The 24219-nt window shown below is 52.8% G+C and overlaps 1 protein-coding gene across 2 annotated transcripts; it reads right to left on the bottom strand.

Moving 5' to 3' along the window:
* Positions 1 to 5433: 5433 nt before the first annotated feature.
* Positions 5434 to 23968, bottom strand: IFT27 (intraflagellar transport 27). 2 transcript variants are annotated; one of them, XM_027595749.2, is made up of 9 exons: positions 23915 to 23968; positions 23512 to 23611; positions 16762 to 16841; positions 16331 to 16390; positions 15238 to 15297; positions 14726 to 14881; positions 13175 to 13292; positions 12109 to 12218; positions 5434 to 5682 (listed from the first exon to the last, which is right to left on the bottom strand). In XM_027595749.2, exons 2-9 carry the CDS (start codon positions 23543 to 23545, stop codon positions 5584 to 5586), a joined length of 717 nt encoding a protein of 238 aa, XP_027451550.2. In that variant the 5' UTR covers positions 23546 to 23611; positions 23915 to 23968; the 3' UTR covers positions 5434 to 5583. The 2 variants fall into 2 exon arrangements, with proteins under 2 accessions (XP_027451550.2, XP_027451551.2); XM_027595750.2 differs by lacking the exons at positions 14726 to 14881; positions 23915 to 23968 and having other exon boundaries at positions 23512 to 23905.
* Positions 23969 to 24219: the final 251 nt, after the last annotated feature.

Below are 24219 nucleotides of genomic sequence, written 5' to 3'. Positions count from 1 at the left end.
AGAATGTTCGTGGCGGCCATTTCCGGGTGGCGGAATATGAATAATTTCCACTTTCTTCTTTATATTTTTCGGTTGTTTCTGACTTTTGTTTTTGCAATAAGCATACATTACTTTTACGCTTCTAAAAAAGCCAGAGTTAACTAAAGAAAATTTGGAAATCTCCTACTATGCACTGAGCGTTACTCTATGCCATGTCTTGCAAAAGGAGGTTTGATATATCTTAATTCAGAACGCGGTCATTTGTGAGGTTGACGCTGTTACGCCCATTTGCTAAATGGGGAAGCTGGCCATCAGAGAGGGTGAGCACTTTACCTACAGACACACAGCCTCAGCTCTAGTTCCACTCTTCCGATGTGACGCCAGTGCTCTTGCCACACTACACCTCTGCTTCTTCCAGAGAACCTGCAAGGAGTATCAGGCGTGGGCCCTGCCCTCCAGGAACCAACCCTGTCTGGTCCCCCTGGTCTCTCGCCCCCACGCTCTGCCCCGAGGACCAATTACATAATGGCTTTGCCAAGAACCTGTGTTCCCCCCTCCCGTCACAGGTGAAACTTGAACATTGCCCCTTTGATATTTTCTCCCAATGAGCCTTCCCAGGCTTCTTGCCTTTTTAGGATGGAAACAAGCGCTCTGCTCTTATCCTCTTCATATTTATCAGCTCGGCTTACTTGGCAGAGTGGAAGAGTGAACGGGCATTGTATACATAAATATCATAAAATCCACAGAGGGCCGGCGAGCCCTAGTTCTTAATCCGGGCTCCATCACTAACAATTTGCAACTCAAAGAAGTCACTCTCCTTCTGTTTTCTCTGTCTCTAAAGTAAATAAAGGATAACCCATTAGAAAAAAAATCAATTGGTGCTCTGAAGAAAGGAGGGGGTTTAGACAACACTCTAAGTTGAGCTGAAAATACGTTTCCCAAGTTTTTGCTAATGTTGGAAATGGACAAAGCCCGGTCTCCACCTCACCCCATCAGTTCTCAGCCAGAGTACTGTGAGGCCTCTTACCTGATCTCCACGCTCCATGCTCTTGTTGGTCCTTCTCCCCAGCTGTCACCTGCTGGGCACCCCTTACTCCTTGCCTTACCCTGCATGCACAGTTTCTAAGAGGGGCTCCAGCTTTGCGCCTCAGGGCCTTTGCTTATGCTCTTCCCTTTGTCTGGAACGCTCTTACCCCAGCTAGCATCAGGTATTTCCCTGTAAGGTCCCTGGAAACCCTCCCTGCGCACCAGACCTGAGCTCCTCGAGGGCACAACCCCAGTTATCTCCAGCATATAACCGGCCCTGCGCCAAGACAGACGGGAATGGGGCCGGCAAGGGCAAAACCGAAGGCTTTTCTCTACATCTCCAGTATGGGCAAAACCTGTCCCACAGATTCAGGTTAGAAGAATACTGTTTCCATCCTGGGCTCCCTTGAATCTGTGTTTACTGCCACCCGTTTGGGACAAGACATTTTTCCAATATTCTCTTTTTAAAAAACATAACATTTAAGCACCCAAATGAATGCATTTTTACGTAGATACTGACTGCAGGAGGTTACCTCTTGCCCCTGAGCCCTTGCAGAAGATGGTCTAACCAAAGCACCTGTCTCAGCCTGGAAAACTGCAGGGCTGGCTCTCAGGGCAGAAGCGTCATGGCAAGCCAATGCATCCGGGGACCACCTGCCTGGGGGCTGCCTCCCACACCATCCACATAGGAACGAGGAACTCTTCCATGGTGGGACCCCCGCAAAGGACTCAGCAGGGAAAGTACCTGAGGGTCATGGTCACATCATGTTTATGTTTCTGGACACTAGCTCCAAAACTCTACCCGCCTTGAATCCCCGCCCTCCCGCTAGCCTGTGCATCCCTGCCCTCTTGGTGGGTGAATCCCAGCCATGTCAGCAAGCAGCAGGGACATTCAGCTTCATACAACCAGGGAGCAAACGCTGAGGCCAGGCCCCGGCCTCAAGCCACTCGTCAGAGAAGGAAGGCAGCCATGGAGGGCAGTGAGAACCTTCCCCTACAATCCTAAAGGAGATGGGGGAGCACCTGGCTCCTCTGCAGGTGGGAGACCCTGGCTGGGGTGGTTTTTGGGTTTCACTGGGGTTTAGAAGTCAAGGGTTGCTCAGCTTTCTCCTCTCTGGATTGTAGGTGATTCTAAGACAGGGTCCTACTTGGCGTGGCATTTTCTCCCCCCCACCCCCAGCCCTGCTGCCCCGAGTCCATACACATGGGCTGTGCTCATCTTGAGTCCCAGTGCTGTGTGCCAGGGACAGAAAGTGGGAGATGGGCCACCACCGTCACATTTTGTCTCTGAGGGGCCAGTGAACGAACTAGTGGGTGCCAATCATTCTGCTCTCAAACCTTGCTGAAATGTCACCTCAGGAAGGTCTCTCCTGACCCCCTAATTCATATTGCCACTCCCCCTTCCTCAGCCACCCCCTCTGCGCTCTCCTGTTTTATCACCATCTGTTGGATGGTTACTTTCCCCACTTGACTGGACCTCTCTCTCTCACTCTGCTAGAGGGAGGGGAGGGATTTTTGTTTTACTCAGTGACAAATCCCCATTCCTAGAACAGGGAGCGACACGTAGTAGGTGTTCAGCAAATGTCGGATGAATACATCTGCAGACCTGGCGTTCGTTTCATAAATGTCTGCTCACTGAGAATGGGGTCTCCAGGCAAGTGAAGATATTAATAACCACTTACTAGATTCCCCAAGTGGTGTGGGGCACTGAGTCCATAAAAGGTACACTGTTTTATTGGCTCCCTGTTGTCTTTGCAGTAAAATCCAAATTCCTTCCAGAAATGGTCTCTGTCTGCTTCACTTCCTTCTGCTCTTCCCAGCACACACCAGACTCCACCTCCTGGACACTCTGAGCTAGTTCACACCTCAGGGCCTTTGCATTTGCTGTCCTTGCTGCCTGATGGCTCATCCCTCAGGGAGTCACATGGCTGTGGGGCCCTAGCTCGAATGTCACTTTTCCTTAGAGTCCTTCCTGCCCACCCAACCCAGTTACCCCAGCACCCATCACAGCTCTGCTTTATTATCTGCATAGCTCTTAGCAGGGTCTGAAATGACCTCGATCATTTATTTGATCATAGTACGTTTATTGGAGAATCTCGACCCCCTTACTTTCCCTAACTGCCTTATTCTGTCCCACTCTGTTGGGCCCCCCTTCCCCCTGGGTCTTCATGACAGCGAGATCCCACACGGTGCAGGTGCTCTTGCTCATTAGAACTCAGACCAGGCCAGTTCAAAACCCCATCCTGGCTCAGAGCTCCTCTGCAGAAGGGGCAGGAACAGGGAGCAAGGGCTTTGTCTTCTCTCTCTGGGGTGCCTCGGAGCAGAGGGGTCAGGGGTGGGCTACTTCTGTTTCCTCACACGCCTCTCTGGGTCTGCCTCTATCTGCCGCTGTCTCCGTGGAGATGGGTGTCTGGTCGTTTTGGGGCATAACCCCCACTTCAGCACTGCCAGCAGAATAGGCCCCAACCTTTTCCAGGTGGGAAGCAGCTCCCTTTGCCCATGATCCGTCTGGGGGGCCCACTGACTCTGCTCTATGTAGGTCCTTATATGAGCCCTCTGGGGGTCTTGCACAACTGAGTTGGGGGCACCTGCTCTTCCTGCCGGTGACACAGGCTTCTCCCCACCAGGTCCCCCTGGAGGAGGTACAACTCCAGGGCATGCGTGCTGAGCTCCCCCGAGGGCACCCTCACCACCCCGTGCCGGCAGCCGGCACAAGGCTCCTGCACTCAGCGGGCACCCAGCAGGGGAGCGAGGCGCCAGCCTCTTGTTGGCAGTGCCGTCGGCCTCAGGAGCATTCTCTGGGGGTGGGGCAGGAGCTAGGGTGGCACCCACTCACCAACAGCCCATCTCCCCACGCTCCCTCCTCTCGACTGCTCAGCTTTCTTATACAAGGGGGGGCGGCAAAGACCACAGGGGCCCGGGGGCTGGTTCCTGGCAGCAGGGCCAATTCTGCCGCAGGGAAGGTGTCTGGCCCCAGCCTTTTGGGAGCTCTTCGCATCTCTTTGTCCACAGTGGTGGGTCCCAGTAACCAATTCTGGGGCAGCTGGAAATGCCCCCTCCGTGGCTTCTTGGTTTTTTTGTAGGTTTCCCTTGCGGGCCACGTGACACGAGATCAGCACTGCTGGCGCCTAGAGAAATGCCTGACACACTGTAGGTCCTCGGGAACCACTGTCCAAAAGGATGACTCAGCAGGAAGACTGCTGGCTACTGTGAGCTCACGTAGAGAAATGACCAGAAGAGGAAGGGGCTGGACAGGGCCTGACGGGGTGATGCCATGTGCCCCCACCGATGCCTTTCACCGGTTAGCTTACTTCTCATGGTGGCCTCAAGGGTAGCCATCGCCCTTCGCAGACGGAAAGACCTCCATCTGCTCCAGGCCAGGCCAAGCTTGGGGGAGGGGGGTGAGGCCCGAAGGGGCAGCGGCTGTGCACAGGGCTCTGGTGTCCGTGATCCTGGCTCTGCCACCCCTTAGCTCAGTTACTGGATTCTCTGACTCCGGTCCCTCATTTGTAGAAGCAGATGGTAAGACTACATTGTATTAAAAAAAAAAAAACAAAAAACTACATTGTAAGGCTTGAGTCAGCTCATATATAGGTCATGTGCTTAGTTCAGGTAGAGACACGGCAGGTCGTGAACCACCCAGAGTAATCGTCATCATCATCACTATCACTGGGACAGACCCAGGTCTGTCCACCCCCGAAGCTGATGCTCTGCACGAAGCCCCCCGCCCCCACAAAGCGGGAGGGGGGATGCCTGACAGTGGGCAAGGGGGAAGCCCTTGGGGGCACCGGGGCCCAAAGAAGCTGAGGCCCCCAGCAACGGTGACCAGCGGGCTTTCCGTGCCAGACCGCGGCGCACAGCCCTGATGTAAAAGGCACTGAGGAACCTCTGTGGGTCTTTCATCAGGGGAGTGAAACGATGAAAGTGAGGTTTTAGGAAGATTAATCTGGCAGCAGGCGGGGGATGGAAGTCAAGCTTAGCGCTAAGAATCACGACTGCCTCCCGGCTCCGAGAGGCGGGTCATTAAAGGAAAGTGGCCTGGTTCTCGGCTCCCTGGGCACTCAGGGCTCCCGGCAGCTGGGAGGGGCTGGGCGCCGTACTCTGGAGGAGGCCCCGAGGGGGCCGGCAGAGGGCACTGTTTGGTCAGTGACTGTGGCCACCACAGGGGACAGAACGCAAAGCCGAATCCGTCAGGAGGAGGCAGAGCTGTGGGCCCCTCAGCTGTGGGGCCAGTTCCGAGCCGAGCATCCCACCGTGGGCCGCACTGTCGGGGCAGGCCCCTCGGGGACGGCAGGACCACCCACTCTGACAGGTGGCGGCCCCCGCAGGTGCCGGGTCACCAAGGTTCTGAGCACCGCCCTGGAAATGGCAGCCAAGGGGCAAGACGGAACCAGGGCCGCCCCGGCCAAGAATGGAAAGAGTGGCGGCTCCTACATCTTCTCATTTTATTTAAAGCTGTCAGGATACATTGGAAGCTGTCGGGGCAGTTCCAGCTTCTCTCCTCCCCGAGGAGCCCGAGTCCCCGCCCGCTCCCCAGTGGCGCTGTTGCCGTCGTGGGGCACTGCCCGCCCCAGGTCCTCACAGCAGCGCCTGGAAAACCTCCACCTTCTCCCAGTACAGGTGGTGAAACCGCTTGGCCAGGCAGTAGAATGGGGCTTCGTAGTTTTCCATCTCCTTCTGTAGAGGCAAAGGTGAAGAAGCCCGTGGTGTTACCGCCTCCTCAGGACTCACGCTCCCCTCACGTCAGGGGCCACACATGCTCGGCCTCCTCTGGCCCGCACACCAGTGTGGCTGGCTACTACCGCGCCCTTGGTACAAGGAGGAAACTGAGACATGGACAGGTTAAGCAACTTGCCAAAAGCCTCACGCCTGTCAGTGGTGGAGCTGGGTCTGCACCTGGATGTTTCTACAGAGCCTGGGCTTTCAGCCACGCTCGCCCCACGTGTGATGGGATGTTACAGGGAGACTCTTCTCGGCTTAGTTTTCACTGGGGCCCTCAAAGGCCAATGCAAAATAACAGATGGCAAGGACTCCCCCCGCCCCACTCTGGAGGGAGGGCCAGATGGGATGGGCCCACCCTGACCTCGAGTTGGGCAGAGCCGTGGCACACACCCCTGCCTGGGGAGCCTCTCCCTCACCTCGAGCTCATGGGAGGCTCCAAGAAAAACCTGAGGCCCAGGGGCTCAGGCCAGTGCTGGAGCCAGGCCTGGGGAACGTCGAGGTTGGCCCGGGGCTGGCGGTGTTGACGGCTGAGCCAGGAGAGCCAGCCTGGAGCTGCCCTAAAGGGACTCCGCAGGGACGGGCTCCAGGAGGGGGGATGGGCCCCAGCCAGAACCGAGGGCCAGGAATCAAGGCTGCAGGAGGGGTGAGGAGGGGTGACCTGTGAGCTGCAGGGGAAGGTTCTGCCAATGGGCCAGGGAGGGGGCATCATGGAAGCGCTCCCAGGGCGCCGGCTTGAGACACCTGGCAAGTCCAGAGGGGCTGCGGCAGGTCCCGGCCCAGCTGCCTGAGCTTCCCCCTGAGCTCCCTCTCCCGCAGGCGGCGGGCTGGGGGGGGGGGGGGAGGGGCAGGTACAGGACCAAGGACCGCCAGCCTGGCCCTGCCTCCCACAGCAGGTGTGGGAGGGGGCACTGACCGGAAGTGGTGACGAGTTTTCAGGCACCCAGCACGGTGCATCTTCATAACTGAGACTCATCTCAGTTATTTTGTGACTAAAGGTGCCCAAAGGACTTCCTGTTCTCTGAGAGATTAGACAAGTTCTGGAACTGGCCCTAGGTGTTCTCTACGGGGTGGGAAGAACCGGACCCCCAGGGTGAGCATGGCCAAGCTCTAGGGGAAGGAAAATGGTAGCCTCTCAACTCAGCTAGTGTTCTCTCACTCTCTGTGTGCACGTGTATATATATATATTTTTTAAGTAAGTTGGCAGAAGAAAGAACCTGCTACTTTGAGCACAGGGGCTCAAGCTGTGCACGCACAAGAAGCCGTCTTCAGACAATCTTTGGGAGCTGGCAAAAGGGCAGCCTTGACAAGAGGCAATGATATACCCCAGCGAAAGGGAAGGATTTCCAAACTGCGGAATGTCCTGAAGTCATCGAGCTCAGTGCCCTCGCTTTGCAGGTGAGCAGCCTGCGGCCCAGGGGTGCAGTGGCACAGCTGGGGTGCACAGAGCCCAGCCTAGGATTTGAGTTCCCCAACTGAAGAAGAGCAGCCTTTCCACCCTGCCAGCTGGGGGGACAGAAACACACGACGGAAACCGGTTCTCATGGAGAACGTTACCTGGACTTTCTCACAAGGGAAATGCCAAGAGGAAACGGGACAAGTTAGCCAAGAGCAGAAACAGAGGTGGCGCTGCTGAGGAACGAGGGGACAGTTTGTAGCGAGACGAGCACCTGCACTAAGTGCATGACTGCCGGGGACCATCAGCTCCCCAGTCAGACAGAAGAGAACTAACTCAGTCACATCCGCAAGGCACATTTGGTCGTACAGAACATAATGTCCCAGGCAACGCCAATGTCAATAGTAAAATGTTACCCTGGGGGCGCCTGGGTGGCTCAGTCGGTTGGGCATCTCTTGATTTCCGCTCAGGTCATGATCTCAGTGTTGTGGGATCGAGCCCTGTGTCAGGCTCTGCACTGGGCATGGAGCCTGCTTAAGATTCTCTTCCTCTCCCTCTGCCCCTTCCCCTCCTCCCTCTCTAAAAAAGAATGTTACACCAGTTGAAAGCATAGTTAAATAATGAGTAGACAGAGAATGAGGTCTGCATAGGACACACACGAGGATTTCCAAATGAATTTGAAAGCTCCTGAAAGCAAGATCTGGGGAGAACACAACATAAAAAGTAAAGAATTCAGTGGAGATGAGCCTTTATATATGCCATGGAGCACTCCTGAAGTAGCAGATGTAAACTGAATCATTTCCTGAATGCATTAAGAGAGTTTGCCAATGACAGGAATCCTTTTGTTAAATGACTAATCATAATCTCACTGACATACTATAGAGTACGTTTGCTTTGTGTGAAAAGATCCTCAGAACAGGCTCTCAGACTAGCGCTCAATCTGGCCTAGAATTCTGCCCCTGAGAGTCCCAAAGTAGGTTCTGTGGGAGGCCAGAGCTACTTCTAGAAGGTTCTCAAGCTTAGACCAGCTTTCTATTCCTGGTTTGGCTGCTCACAGGCTGGGCAACCAGAGAGAGCCACACATCCTTTCTGAGTCTGCTTGTCATCTGTAGGGCAGCGATAGCACTGGCTGTCTTGTAGGGCTGCTAGAAGCTTCAGCAGATAATGTCTGCAGATATGTAGCACACAGGAGGCACTCAACAACAGTCAGTTCCCTTCCCTCACCCTGCTGCAAGAGGAGTCCTCCCCACAGATCCTTCTTGAATTTGCTTGTGTTTAATACTGTCCTACAGTAATAAACTTTTTTTAACATGCTTAAAAAATGTTTTTTAATTTTTTGGTCTGAAAATGTCAAATATCAAGGGGTATTAGAAAGTCCAAGAAGGGGGGGGCGCCTGGGTGACTCAGTCAGTTAAATGTCTGACTCCTGATTTTGGCTCAGGTCATGATCTCAGGGATCGAGGCCCCACATTGGGCTCTGCGCTCAGTGTGGAGTCTGCTTGGGATTCTCTCTTTTCCTCTTCCCCCCACTCACGCTCTCTTTCTCTCTAAAATAAATAAATAAAATCTTTAAAAAATTCCAAGAGGATCTACAAAAACCGCCAAATAGCCAAAGCAATCCTGAGAAAGAAGAACAAAGTTGGAGGCATCACACGTCCTGATTTCAAACTATATTATAAAGTCACAGTCATCAAAACAGAATGGTCCTGGTATAAAAACAGACACAAAAGCCAATGGAACAGAACTGAGATCCTAGAAATAAACCCCTGCCTACATGGGCAACTAGTATTTGACAAGGGAGCCAGGAATACTCAATGGAGAAAAGCTAACCTCTTTAATAAATGATGTTGGGAAAACCGGAGATTCATATGCACGAGAATGAAACTGGACCCCTATTTTATACCATTCATAAAAATTAACTCAGAATGGATTCAAGATTCGAACTTAAGACCTGAAACCATAAAACTCCTAGAAGAAAACATTGGGAAAAAGCTCTTGGACATGGAACTTGGCAATGATTTTATGGATATAACAGCAAAAAGCACAAGCAACAGAAGCAAAAATCAATAAATGGGACTACATCAAACTAAAAGGCTTCTGCACAGTGAAAGAAACCTTCAACAAAATCAAAAAGGCAACCTACGGAATGGGAGAAAATATCTACAAACCACACATCTGAGAAGGGGTTAATATTCCAAATATGTAAGGAACTTGGGAAACTCCACAGCAAAAACATTGATAATCTGATTTAAAAAATGGGCAGAGGAGCGAATAGACATTTTTCCAAAACGGATATTCAGGCGGCCACCAGGCCCATGAAAAGGTGCTCGACACCACTCATCAGCAGGGAAATGCAAATCAAAACCACAATGAGCTATCACCCCACACCTGTTAGGATGTCTATTACCCCAAGGACAAGAGATAACAAATGTCGGCGAGGATGTGTAGAAAAAGGGACCTTTGTGCACTGTTGGTGGGAATGCAAGCTGGTGCAGCTGCTGTGGAAAACCATATGGAGGTGCCTCACAATGTTAAAAACAGAGCTACGATATAATCTAGCAACTCCACATCTGGGTAAACAGCCAAAGGAAATGAAATCACTACCCTGAAGAGATACCCGCACCCCCACATTCACTGCAGCATTATTTGCAATAGCCAAGACACAGGACCAACCGAAGTGTCCATCAACGGATGAATTAAAGACATGGTGGTTGGTATGCATTATGGACATGATGGACTAGTATTCAGCCACGAAAAGTAGGACAATCCGGCTATTTGTGACAATGTGGATGCCGCCTGAGGTTGTTATGCTTGGTGAGACCAGGCAGACAGAGAAAGAAATATACCGCATATTCTCACTTATACGTGGAACCTAAAAACACCCTAATCCTAGAAACACAAAGCAGACTGATGGTTGCCAGGGGTGGTGGGGGAGACGGGTGAAGGTGCGTCGAAGGGTGCCAAGTTCCAGTTTTGAGACGAGTGAGTTCTGGAGATGGAATGAAGAGCGAAGGGAGAAGGTCAGATGACCACGTGGGCCCCTCCTGGTCTGCAGGACCGCGGCCGCCGCCTAGTCAGGAGGGCAGAGCCGGGCGCTAGGTGTCAAGGATTGGCTGCGTCTCAGGCAGCGTTGGGTGATATTTCCGTTTTCATTACAGCTTTCTTAACCGAGCTGCCAGTGGTGCTTCTGTTAGCATCAACTCGGGGGACTAGTTAACTTACACAGTTAATATCAAGTGCTTAACTGCAGCCTCCTCCAGCGTAATTTACTAGCGTAGCAACGAACACCTACACAGAATTGAAGCGCACAGCCGAGGGGCCTGTGATGACTAATGTGTTGGGGGTGGGCGTTAAGTTTTGAGCTCTATCAAGAGTTCTGGGGACCATGGGGTACTGGGGTGGGGAGGCAATTTCACAAATATGAATGGAGGCAGAGGGAGTAGTAAAGTATGGCTTGATGTGGGTAGCACAGCATACGCTTGGCTCAAAGGCACGCCGCGTTATAAGAGGAGAAGCCGTCTGTCCCATAACCGTGAACTTTGCTAGTTTAGCATTTGTGATCATCGGGCCGGAGGCAAGAGGGACATCTATCTTTGTATAATCTATGAATACAAAACGTTTAAGTGACAATAGTATAAAGAAAATTGCTGGGGGAATGGTCATACATCAAAAGCAAACATTTATTGTTCACTATGTACCAGACTTTGTGCTGATGTTTTCCCATTTACCCTCTGACTGAATTCTCACATTTCTCACTCGATGAGGAATATATTTTCTTATTCCCATTTTACAGGTGAGGAGGCTGAGGCACCAGCATGTTGATGAACACGCTAAGGGTCCCACAACTAGTTCTGCGCCTCACCCTCAGCCGCCAGTGTTGGCCTCTACCCGCTATACTGTCCCAAGAAAACACGCCACTTTTGGGGGATTTCAAAAAGTTCACATCCACACAGCAATTGAACAGCAACATTTGCCAAGTTTTGTAAATGCAACAATGGAAACGTCTGCAGCTTGAGTAGAAAACCACCTCCAGGCTATTTCTTAACTAGCCCACTGACTCTTTCGGAGGGTCAAAGAATCGGGCCCGGGGGGCAGGGGGGCACAAGGCCAGGAGTGAGGTCCAAGTGACAACCATGGGTGTTTCTGGCTGGCAAGTCTCCCCAGCAACCCCGGGGAGGGGCACTGCAGTCAGCACGCTGGCCCCTGGGGCTACAATGGATGCTTCTGGGTTGCTCCTGCAGGGGGCAGCTTGTCACTTTACTCCCTTCTGGAAAGTCTGATACGAGCGTGTCTGATTGGTGCAGATGGGGTCGCACGCCTGCACCTGGCTGTGGGGAGGCTGGGACCTAAAAGGTCTCGAACAGAGGAAGGGGGTACCCCAGAGCTGGACAGCCAGAATCGTGAGACAGCGCACTGAGGGTGGCAGTAGCAAATCCCGCTGGCTGTCCCCTTTCCCAAGGGCTCCTGCTGACTCTAAGGAGGGTACTTTGTGGCCGGGCATCACCCTGGGGCTGTGGCAAGGTGGGACAGGGAGCCAGGGATCATACTCCCTGGCTCAACTCTTCACTAGTCATGTGACCCTGGGCAAGTCACTTCACCTTCTCAACACGGAAATGGGAATTATGGGACCAGCGCCCAGGGTCACGGTACTGACTGGGGGACCCGTGAGATAATGCTCCAACGGCACTGTAACCCACCCTATCTCATGCGAATGCCAAGGGTCGCGACAGTCGAACCCGATGCACTTGTATTTCTCATTAATTGAGATACAACTACGTCGGCGCTGGCCGGCTGATCTGCTTTACTGTAAGTACGCGAGTGACTCTGCTATATCGAGAAGCATCCTGGACTAAGAATGTGCACGTCAGTTCCAAATGAGACTCTGCATATGGTGGGAGAACAACTCGATGCCTGTGAGGTCCTGTGAAAGACCACTTCCAGCAGAGGCCCACTCCAGACTTGGCTCCGGAGTGAGCAGAGCTACTTACCACGGATGTTTCAAAACATTCCAGGCCTTGGCCCAGGGCCCATGCCTGGGCCCGAGCTGAATCCACCGCTCGTCTGCCGGCCAGGTCTGTCTTGTTCCCCACGAGCACACCTACTCGAAAGAAACAACCAGAGCATCGCATTTAACTGTGGCAGCCTGGGAAGATCGCTGGAGAGATAAAAGGGCAAGCACGCTAATTTTCAGGGGTATAAAACATTGTCGGGGAGAGGCCGCCCGATTCGAGGTGCTGAGCATGGGGGGGCAGGGGGAGAGAGAGGGAGAGGCTCCAGGGCTCCCCCCCTACCCGCCGCCCCCCGGCGGGCTTTGCTTTTCACATGCAGCTTTTGCTCGGCCCTTTTTCCAGATTTCACGCAGATCTGTCTGCCCTGTCTCCTTCAGGCTGCAAGGCGAGGGCCAAATTTATGTGAGCATTTGCGATAATTCCTAGCACATGGAGCAAACGTTAAAAATGGTCATTAATACTAATCTAAGGACTGGGCTCAGAGTCAGGGACTCAGAGGTAATTTAGAGCCGTTCCCAGCTGCATCAGCTGCAGCTAATTTCTGAGCTCGTCTCTGGAGATCGCTTTCCCTGGTCTCTAATGAGGGGAATTTGTTGATCTCACATAGGGATGAAAAATAAACTGATTTAAAGCATTCAGAAGTGACAATAGGACTTGAATGTTTACTTGCGCCCCACATACAGGAGAAAATGAGGAATTCATCCCCGGGGCTAGCTTTCAGAAATAAAAACTCATTCATATCACAGCACCCTCCCCATATTATTCTTGAGTCTCCTCTCCACGCGCCTGCGGCGGCGGGGGGGAGTGGGGGGGTGGGCCGGGCATCATCGTGCCCATTTTACAGACTCACAGAGGTGTGTGTGGTAACTCACTGAGGTTTCCAGGGCCGCTAAGAGGCAGAGTCACTGTACAATGCAGGCCACAATACTCTAAGCCGGGGACACCGCACCCTCTTTTCTACCCGTAGCCACCTCTGCAATGACCTTGAGCTCGTGAACTCGAGGGCAGAGGTGCTGGAAGTCCCACAGCCGACGGCAGCTCCTACCTGGGAGGGAGGTGTCTGGAATCTGTGACCGAGCCTTCTCCAGCCACTTGCTACAGTTGGTGAAGGACTGTTCGTTGGTCACGTCATAGACGAGACACAAGACGTTGGGACTCTCCCACTGTGCCAGGGGGACAGCATGAGCACATCAGTAACAGTGAAAGCGATTTCTAGGCTGGCCTTCTGAGGGAAGCGATGGGGGGGGATGAAAAACTATAATGGGAATGGGAGTCAGGAACCTGTTCACCCACAGGCACCAACGGGAGGGCTGGGCTGAAGGCAAAGGCAGGGGCTCGCCTCTGCGCCAGGCTGCCGGCTGGGCAGTGTGCTATGCGTGGCTGAGAAACCTCCCAACTTTGCAGGGCTGGTCTCAATATCCCTACTGAGCTTAGAGAGGGTAACTGACTTGCCCAGATCAGACATGCTTTAAAAACGGGTAGGACTGAGGCTTTTTCTACCCAGAAATGCTTTTGCCTGCCACTGGTTTCATTCATTCATTCTCCGTCGCATTCCTCTCGAGGGCCCACTCGTATGCCAGTTATTATGTTTTTCTGCTTTGCAGGCCTAAAAGAGCATCCTTTCTTCCATTAGCCAGCCCCTGGAAGCTTGTTTGCTGGCATCTTCTTAATAAGGGCTGGCTTCTCAAAATGCAAAGAGCACTTTCTGCTTCTCCTGCAGTGTATCAGCCCTAATCCAAACCAGACCGACAACTGGACAGGGCTCGCTGTCCCAATTAAGCAGCAGGGCTCTGCTCTCAGGGGCTGTGGCCTTCAGGGGCTGCTCAGAGTCCTGGGACATCCTGCCACATGGCACAAGGCCACAGGATGGCCCTGCTCAGAGGCTGTGATGCCTGTCCCAGTATACGAGGCTCTTGCCATGCCCCAGTCGCCGGGAACCCCCATCCTGCACAATTACAGCCTGGTTTATTTCTGGTGTGTCAGTAACCTCCCACAGTGTGGGGAGGAATCCTTTTCCCTCCAGTTGTCCTTGGAAGGCTGGTCTAGGATTGGCTCTGGAGGGCTCACTGTACCCCAAGGCTATGCTGCCACTTGGACCGAACTGATGAACAACCCCCCCCCCCATACACAGCTTCACTCTGCAGACTAACTCAAGAACTCTTGCTAGAACCACAATGACCTCTCCTTTGTGCATGCAGGGGACACCTCCTCCCCCTAGGCCTCAGTGAGAGGACCCAGGAGAGGCCAGGGATCAAGCTGGAGCCAGAGCAGGAACCCAGCGTCAGGGCCTGGCTGGGAGCAGGGGGTGGGCTGATCGGTACTGCTCTGGCTTGCCCAGACACACCCTTCTGCCCAGCAGGGCCTTGCCCAGTGAGAGGCCATGCACACAGCGGGCACGTTGTAAGCATCACAGATGGATGTGTGAAGCCAAGCCCATGAGAAATGACCGTCATTACATCTATTTCTCTTAGACAACAAAAAAGGGGCAGAAAAGAGTTTCTATTAAAATGTAGCCGTTCTTGGAAAGGCAGGGGAGGGCTCTGGAGGGCTCAAACCTTCTAATTAGCTCACTGGCCCAGATTAGCGGAACTGTTACCTTGGAAGGAACAGCGAGCTGGATCCTGTGAGGATGGCTGGGTGAGCCAGAGAAGCCCCGGGCGGCCGCATGCGCAGGTCCCAGAGCAGACCCCAGGCTGGGCCCGGGAGGTGGGAGGGGAAGGTGAGCCTTGCTATGGGGCCTCCAGGGTGCCCCCTAGAGGGGAAGGAAATGCTTCAGTCCTAGGAGGTTGGGGAGTGCTGACTGTGCACCATCCGGAGGGAGCTGGTGAAGGAAGGGGGGCCCAGAGCGCTGCGGGGACTGAGTCACAGGGCTCGGGCACATTTGGAACCTGGCCATTCCAGAGCTGGGGGAGGGGAATCACGTGCACGAGCCAGTCCTCCTGGCCAAGGGGCCGTGAGTCCCAAGGCTGGGAGGACTGCCCCTGAAAGAATTCAGCCATGGTAGCTTCTCTTGGCAGCCAGACTGCAGTGACATTTCTGGGAGAGCATCGAAAGGGGAAACTTTGTGGTGGAAGGTGGTGGTTAGGAAAAAGATCGCAAGCTACTTGCCAGTTTATCCAGCATTTCAGAAAACATCTCCTTGCCGGCAGAGTCAAAAATGAAGAGTTCCTAGAACCAGAAAGGCATGTCCCGAGAAAGTCTACATGTAGGGAAATCGCTGGCTGCGAGTCCCCGAGGTGACACTCGGCTCCCTGCAGACCTGTCTTGGGATGAGATACACCCATTTCCACAGAGCCTCTCTCTCTTCCCCGAGGCTCAGGGAAGATGATGGGGGAAAGGAACGATCTCAAGAGCCAGAGACAGGCAGCGCAATGGTTCCCCACACCAACTAGCACTTTCTGTGCGGCAGCTCACCCCTCCTAACCCCGAGTGCAAAAATACCAGGAACAAGCTGACTTCCCACCTGGCAGAACAGAATGCTAAACAGGCTGACAAGTGCTCTGGTTTCCAAAAGGTCATTCTGCACTTTGTTAACCAAATTGATTTTCAAATCTTAAAACAATTCTTTTTAAAGCAGGTCACTGAGTAGGCCTGGAGAAGGCATTTTAAAGTAGGACAGCCTGCCACCCTGCCCCGATGGTGGAGGGGAGCCTTCCTGCCCCTCGACCCAACTTCAGCCAGCCCATGCGAGGGCCCCTCCCCGATGTTGCTGCTCTGGGAAGCCTCCCCCTCCCTTCGGCTCCCCTGGGCACTGGATGCCTCCTGGCTGGCTTCTGACCCCGGCACCCGCTGTCTGAAGGTCAGTGCTGTAACCTGCGCTCATTTCTGCCTGCATCAGGGGTACTTAAAGTTGTGTTTTCTCATGGATCTCTTTAAGAAGGTGGTGATTCTTCAACCTTCTCGCCAGGACAGTACTACAAACGTAATGCCTTGCAATTCAATTTCCAGAGTTATGGATTCCAAAAAAGGGACCCGGGTTAAGAACCCTGATACTACGCCAGTTCTGTGAGCACAGGGCCCCCATCCCTCTCTTCCTCCTCCCTCTCCTTCGGCCTGGGTCAGCGACGCTTCCCAAGTGCTCAGAAAAGCCTAGGCCAAATCCTTGCATCGCATCCCTCTTAGGGAGCATGACACTGACCATGGAGACTCTGGGCCCAGCTGGAGGAGCACTGAGCTCTCCTGGGTCAAGGGCACCACTTACCACACTGTCCCCCGTGTCAGAAACTGGCACCGTCTTCACCACCAAGTCCACCCCTGTCGTCTGCGGGGGGAAAACCGAGAGTGTGCACGTCAGAGGGTCCCAAGAGGCGTGTTGCAGGACACAACGAACACCCGATGCCCAGAAGGTACAAGCACTATGTTCTGGATTTGTTGTTGGTGAAGTCAGACAGGACCGACTAGCCTCGTCCAGCTCCCTGCCCACAAGGAGTGGTACATGGGGACCAAGCCGACCACCAGCCAGCCAGTCTGTTCCACAGACAGCCTTGTGCCCTGTGGCTTGTGGAAAAATGCTCTCCATGTGGCCATGCTCTCTTAGGGCTTCTTAAGAAATTCTGGAAAGTCACTCCCTCAGGGTTAGGGGACGACTGCTGCTCTTTAAGCCTCGGCCAGCCCACGACTCCCACATCTCACCAGGGTGTAGTTCTTCTGGAAATGGGCCCCGTCACTGCGGAAGATCTGCGCCAGGGCGGTCTTGCCCACTGCTGGGTCTCCTGTGAGGTCAGAGAAGAAAATCATCATTGCCCTCCTGATCTGACTGGACAATCTCGCACTCCACAACGCTAGTTAGAAACCAGAAACTTCAATGACTTTTCAGAGAAAATGTACTTGATTCTCCTGGGGGCTTGTGTGAGGTGGCTGGTGGGGCCACGGGTCCAGGAGAGCAATCTTCAAAGCCTAGTCGCGTTTCTTCAAGGGTAATTCTTTCATCCAAAAGAACCGACCCAGAAGGTAACAGAGCTTAAGAGGGGATTTCGAGCACTAGAAACAGAACTAACATCTGCCACTGAACACACCCCATGGGGAAAAACTCTCACTTTCAAACTTGAATTTACTTTGAAGTCTTGAAGGTAAAGGGGTGTGACCAGGCTCAGTCTTATGGGGCTCACCTGCCTAACAACCAATTCGGGTTTAGAGCTTCCATACTTGGGTCCCTGCACGCTTCTTTTAGGACAGGGTGGGGTAGAAGTTGGGAGGGCTTCTGTATTTACAGGAAGCAAGAGATCAGGTGCTAAATTCATCCACCTGAAATCCATTTCCAAAAGATAACGTTCTGCTCCCGCCTTCCCTGTGCCTGAGACCACTGCAGATCCACCTTCCCAGGGGCCGCTCCACGTCTATCCGCAACGGCCGCCGTTTCCTCCAGCTTGCCTTATACCTACGGGGGTTTATCTCCCTGGCCTTCCTTCATGAGTCCACAGCCCCATAAATTGGTATCTCCAAACTAAAGGTTTATGGCATAGTTTCAGTCTGAGATCTGGACCCTTCGCAAGACTGTCAGGAGCGATTTAATCTGGAGGTCCTCCCCTGCCCCCAAGGATGCTGCAGGCTCTCCATGCCCAGCCCTAATCCCTCTGTGTGCACCACCTTTCCCATGGATGGCTCTGCTTGGCTTCCTGTGACTCCACGCTGTTCTCATTTGCAAGATCTTCTGGGCCATGGGTCTGACACGGATGCTCCTTCAGAACACCTGTTTTCTGCTCTCTCACCCCCTGGCCCCTCAGCAGAACCGCCACTGCACTCGAGGGCCTCTGACTTGAATCCTTTGGTGTGATCACCTCACTTTCGCTGCTTACAGTCGGCCCCCATGCGCCTCTTCACTTGACTTCTCCACAGCCTGTTGCTCTGTTCACTTTTCAGTTTTGACTTTCCCCACCTATAATTTTCTCTTGAGAGACAATTACTTGACTACTTGTGGCATTTCATTTCCTGTGAACTCCTCCGGGACTGAGTGAGCTATTCAGTCTTGCTTTTCTATTTACCGTCATGACTTAGAAGGGAATCACACACGAGAGTCCCTCCTTCCCAGCCCCTACCCCCTACCATCACCGTCATTAACCTCATTTGGCAGATGAAGAGTCCGAGGCTCAGAGAAAGCTGGGTAACTGGCCCAGAATTCCAACATCTCGCTCTCCCCGCCAGACCCCACTCCTCTCCTAGAGCTCGGGGATACTCCTGACCCATCTCTAACACTGCCCCCCAGGCCTCCATCACCGCAGCCTCGCCTGCCATCAGGGGCGACGGCGGGCTGGACTGTGGCCGGGTACCCATCCATCTCCAAACAAACAGAGTGTATTACTCTCCTTCTTGGGCTCTGACTGCATCCACCCTCCGGACTCCAATTTTGCTTCCGAATCCAGTTGGAAATTGGCTCTTCCTGCTCGTGAAATTCCCCACAGATTTATTTGTTCTAGTTAATTTCATAAATCTTTCTTCCGACTATCAGTCAGAGTCACCCACGCTTACAGAAAGCCTCGTGTGCCGGCTGAGGAGGGATCCAGCAGAGGGAAGGGAAATACTGATAAACACGTTTGCGGAGCAACACGATGACAAGTGCAAAGGCAAATAGCACACGCTGAGAACCAAAGCGTCTGAGGGTGCGTCGAGGAAAGAAACGAAGGAGCAGTTTCATCAGCGAGGCAGACTCCCCCGGGGCGGGACTGAGCCTGGGGTGACGGCAGGGAGGGGCACTGCTGGACAGAGATGGTGACGCCTGCAAAGGCACGATGCAAGGTCACCTGTGGCCTCCTAGTTGCCAAATCTGATGGCTTTTTCTCAGTTCTCTTGCTCCTTGACATCTCTGAAGGATGAGTCAGCCCAAAGCAGCCCCCTCCTTCCCGAGCCCCCTGGCTCCGTGGCCCTGGTGCCCCGGCACTGGTCTGGTTCTCCCACCTCCGAAATGTGGGCACTCCTGGGGTCTCTCCTTGGCCCTCTGCTCCCAGTTGCTGTCCGGTTTAGTCTCTTTCCCCTGTCACTTCTTGGGTCAGGATCTCTCTCCCATGTTTCGTCTGTATCTCCAACAACCTGTGGATGGTTCCGCTAGAATGTGGGGCCTTCACCCAATCTGTTTGTTGACAGCCAGGCTCGTGTCGCACCCCCAGGTCCCAAGTGCTCTTGCTCACTCATCTCACTGGTTCTGCTTCCATCTCCATTTGCCCACACCTCCCAGCTGTACCCAGTCACCTCTGACCGCATGTCCCCACTCCTCCCACGCCCTGCGCTCTCCTCCCGGCTCCTGATGTCCTTTGCTGAGTCTCAAGCCCGCATGGCCTTTGTTGTCACTGCTGACACTGCACGAGTTACCTCATACCTAAACCTGGGCTCCGTGCCCTGCCTTGTGATGTGGGAGCAGGGACTCTGCAAACATGCGTCTCCTTTGCCAGGGGCTTCCTGTCCGGCTCTGCCAGTGTGAGTTCTAGAAAAAGACTGGCAGCTGGGAGAGGGGGGATGGGCTTGCCCCTTTCCCACCTGCCTGCTGTGTCCCTTAGCAGTACCCTGGCAATGGCCTTCACCCCAGAAGTAGATCGTAACTTCTCTCCAGTTTGTTTGTTTTGTATTCCCAGATATTTTGTATTTGTATTTCTATTATTCCCTCTCAGAGATGCCAGCATCGTGGGGCAGTGCCCCCTTCTCAGAGATCTGCATCGCGGCTCCCCAGGGCCCTCCTGAACTTTTGATGTCCCTTCATCCTTCCAGGCCTCCAGTACCTGTTTGATGGACATCCTGCATGAATTCTCACCGGTGTAGTACCTAATGCAGGTTCTGCTTTTTTGCCTGGACCCTGACTTCTGTTGCACTGGTAGCAAGAATGGTCTCAAAACCCAGACCCTCAGCATGGTCTGGAATGGATTTGGTCATGTCTTGCCTGAACACGGGGCCCAGCTCCCTGCCAGTGGGGAATGGGGCTTAGTGATCCGTGGCATCACGTGGTGGGTGACTGAATTCTTGAGGTCCCATCCCAGCAGAGCTTGCCCCCTCCTCAGGAATCTGGATCCCAGCTCTGTGGGCTTCTTCCTCAAGCCTCAGATAACCCAACCTCTATCTACCACTTCTGTGTCATCTCAATGTTTTCTTCTTGCTTTTCCATTTCTCCTCCATTTGGAGAAACGGAACCGTTGAACCAATTCCGTGTAATAAAATGCCTAATGTTATTTTCTGTTTTCTTGACTGGGTCTTGCCTGAAGGACTCCCCACCTGCCCCTCTCTGCTTTTCATTTTTCTCTTTGTTCTACCCCCGCTGTCGGCACCAATAGATGGACCTTCCCAAGATAGTGTTTGATCCTGTCACGCCCTCATGAAGAAGATACCTTCTACTGTGTAACCCTCTCTACTGTCAACCCTGAATCCACCTCCAAATAGCTCTCTAACTATCCCTTACACCGAATCTGGACCCTACACTCCTACTCCCTTGCCCTTTGAGAATCCCTCAAAGGTAACTTCCTTCCAGGTCTCCCCGCCCAAGTCCAAATTCTCTGCCCGGCAAAGCTCCGTGTCCTTTTGCCACTGCCTCTGAAGGCCATCCCTCCCTCTTGCCTTTACCTGGGAGGCTCACTGCTGGTAGCCTTAGACTTGATGTCGGAGCCACCTTCTGGCGAGGCACTATTATCATCCCCACTTCCATCAAGGGGGAGTAAACTGTGGTACTTAGGGCACACCCCAGCTGTGCCACTTACTAGCTATGTGACCTTGAGTCAGCGATCTCCCTCTGAGCCTCAGTTACCACTTCTGCACAAAGGGAAGAATAGCACCTGTCTCGTAGAATTGTTAGGAGGATTTAATGAGCTAATATGTGCAGTACCTGACATTTCTGAAGTTATATTTAAGTGATTTTTAAGTAAATAAAACAGATAAATGCCAAGGGTGCAGTCCCTCCTCATCTCCTCATCTGAGCCAGAACAATTAGCAGCTATGCCTTGAGGCATTTCTCTCGTATCTGGCACACAAAGGGCATTCTATCCGTGTTTTCGTTCGATTATAAATTATTCTGCAAATCTCAGCACTGCCACGAGTGTAGGGGCTGGCCTGGTTCATCCCTGTATTCCCGTTATACCTTGCATGGTGACTCACACAGAGCAGGTGCTCAATAAATATCTGTTGAATGAATGAGCACTTGAATTGAGTATCAGGTCCCTCGATGACCAGTTATAGGAGAGAAAAAAGACAGATAAACTCAATTTAAACAGTAGGCCTGGGAAGAGAAAGGAAAAATAAAACCAGTGAGGGGAGTGCATGCGGGGGGGTGGTGGTGTGGAGAACGAGAATTTGGTGGGTGGTGGTGAGGGGGTAGGAACCTGATTCATTGTGCTGAGGTCTTTTTGGTTTCTGGAAACTTCCAAGAGGAAAGGCCCTGAAAGGAGGCTGCAGTTGAGGACTAGACTGGAGTTCAAGAATCACTTACTCAGGCAGTGGCTGAAATCAGGTGAAACAGTGCCTGAGGGAGTGCGCATAAAGAGGGGCAAAGAGTCTACACTTGAGGCTTGAGGCGAGTAGAGCTGGGGGGCTAAAAACAAAGCCCTGGAAATCAGATCACCGGGGTCTGGATGCCAGCTCTGCTGCATCCAGCTGTGCGACCCAGGGCTAGTGTCTTAACCTCTCTGGGCCTCAGATGCCCCAGCTGTAAATGAGGATGACAGCAATACTGATCCAAGAGGGTTCTTGTGAGGATTCACTGAGATACCTGTGTTGAGGGTTCCTGTACAGTGTTGGCACATAGAAGGTGCTCAGTGAGTGAGTCCCATGATGGAAGTTGAATTAAGAGATAAGAGAAAGAGGGCGCCTGGGTGGCTCAGTTGGTTAAGCAACTGCCTTAGGCTCAGGTCATGATCCTGGAGTCCCGGGATCGGGTCCCGCATCGGGCTCCCTGCTCGGCGGGGAGTCTGCTTCTCTCTCTGACCCTCTCCCCTCTCATGCTCTCTCTATCTCATTCTCTCTCTCAAATAAATAAATAAAATCTTTAAAAAAAAAGAGATAAGAGAAAGAGATAAGAGAAAGAAGAATAAGAGAAAGAACAGTTAAGAGAGAGAAGCACACATAAGAAAATGTACAACTTCAGAAAATAAAAAACGTTCTCACCTTATCTGCAAGGAAACTGAGGCTCAGAGAAGTGCTGTGTCCAAGATGACAGAGCCAATCAGAGGAACAGCTGGATTACTTTTGTTACACAATACTACCTTCCCTGGGCTCTGGAAACTGGAGACCTCTCCTGAGAACGACTGATCTTTTTTTTTTTTTTTTTTTTTGCTCCAGTATGATCTGAGTTACTATTGTCAGTCATCTTTCTGTGTGGCCCTTTTATTTTCAAATTAGAAAAGCCATTAAAAATAGCATCAGTTTCAGTCTGGACGAGAGGAAGCCAAAAAGGCATCTCTTTTTCCTCTATATAGTTTCTTACCATTTCTTTCCTGAGCTGGTCAGGGAACCCTGGAGAGAGCGCGGGGTTCAACGGTAACAGAAGTGAAGAGTTTTGGAGTTGGGCAGGTCAGGGGGCTGAAATCCTGCCTATGACTTTCCTTCGCTGGGTGGGGGGGTGACCTTGGACAAGAGTGCCTCAGTAGAGCAGAACAATACAGCACCTATTCCAGTGTGCTATGGTGAGGGGACTGAATGAAGTACCCATGACTGGCATATGCACTAAGGACTCTAAATAAAGTACATCTATGTTCAGGGGTCCCAGGTCAAAACTCAGGCAAATATTTTCCTAAACGCGCAGGCAAATAAAGGGAACACCACAAATGTGAATGCCACATTGTCATGCATTCCACACACAGTTACTGAGCACCTCTTGGGTTCCAGATACTGTTCAGGATGCTTGAGATATAGGAGTCAACAAAACGAAGATTACTGCCTTTGGGGGATTCAATATTCATGTCCTCCTGAGTGTGAGGCAGCACAGTAACTCTGGCTCTTAAAGACAACACACATGGGCCTGTTGCAAACTCTGGCCAACTGTACATTACTGTCTCCAATCCCTGTTATCAGAGGGGGTGGGGTCAGGAAAAAAAAATCCCACAAGTAAAGACTTCCAAAGTCAGTGATACCTGACTTTGGGATACAGCACATGATTTACATGAAACACTTATGGTGTGTTTAGCCTGACTTTTTTTTTTTTTTTTTTTTTAACGAGTCTATTCCTCCTGAACACAGCTCAAAAACTGGTGAAGGTGGTCTCAGAGTATGGCAGGGAGTGGGGAAGTCAGGGGGAGCTACAAATGTGCTCTGGAAGATAATTCTCCCACCCTAATGGAGTTTACTCTATCAGTAATTACATTAACTCGCTTTTGGAAGAGACGAAAAAGGGAAAGAGGGTAGGCAATTTAGGAGAACAAAAGCTCTCAATAACTTACGAAGTCTCTGGACTCCGGAGAATGTAAATTTCAAACTCACCTGCCAGGATGCATTTGGCCGCCAGCTTCACCATGGTAACCAACCACCTCCGCGGACGAGAGAGGGGAAGAGCGGCTGCTAGAGGCGTTGGGGGGCTTGCCTGGGAAGGTAAGTGGGGAGAGGAGAGGCTCAAGGGGCCTGTGGCCGCGGTGGGAACAGGGACAATGGGGCCCGGACCTGCTGGGCTGGGCTGGGGGCGGCTATCGGGCGCTAGGACTGGGGCGGGGGCGCGGAGGAGCGCCAGATGGGGCTCGGCTCAAGGCCTCAGAAGACGGCCTTGGAGGTGCGAGCGAGGCGACGCGGCTCCCGTTCCCAGCCCAGCCTCGGCAGTGGGACCGAGAAGTGTGACCCCGCAAGCCTGCAGCCCCGACCCAAACACAGTGCCAGAGGCGCTCCCGCTCACCCTGCGCCCGCCTGCCCCGCCTCCTCCTCCTCCCCGCTGACCCGCGATTGGCTGCCACCAAAAGCTCCCGCCCCGAAGGCTCTCGGAGGCCAGTGGGAGGAGGGGGCGGGGCTAACAGGCCTCCCTTGACGGACAGTTCTTAGTGGTATTTGCGCTTCAAGCTCATCCCGCTTGACGAATGGTTACGCGAGATGTCAATCATTACTACTCCCGCCCCCGGGCCGCCGGAAAGTTCGCGGGAATGAAGCTCCAGTCTCGGTAGCCAGAAGCAGTGATAAGAGAAGCTTTCTGATTGGCCAGAAGTT

This window comes from Zalophus californianus, chromosome 9 (genome assembly GCF_009762305.2).
Source record: "Zalophus californianus isolate mZalCal1 chromosome 9, mZalCal1.pri.v2, whole genome shotgun sequence".
Taxonomy (NCBI): Eukaryota; Metazoa; Chordata; class Mammalia; order Carnivora; family Otariidae; genus Zalophus; species Zalophus californianus.
Note: the sequence above shows the minus strand (reverse complement) of the source record. Positions and strands in the feature narration are given on the sequence as shown.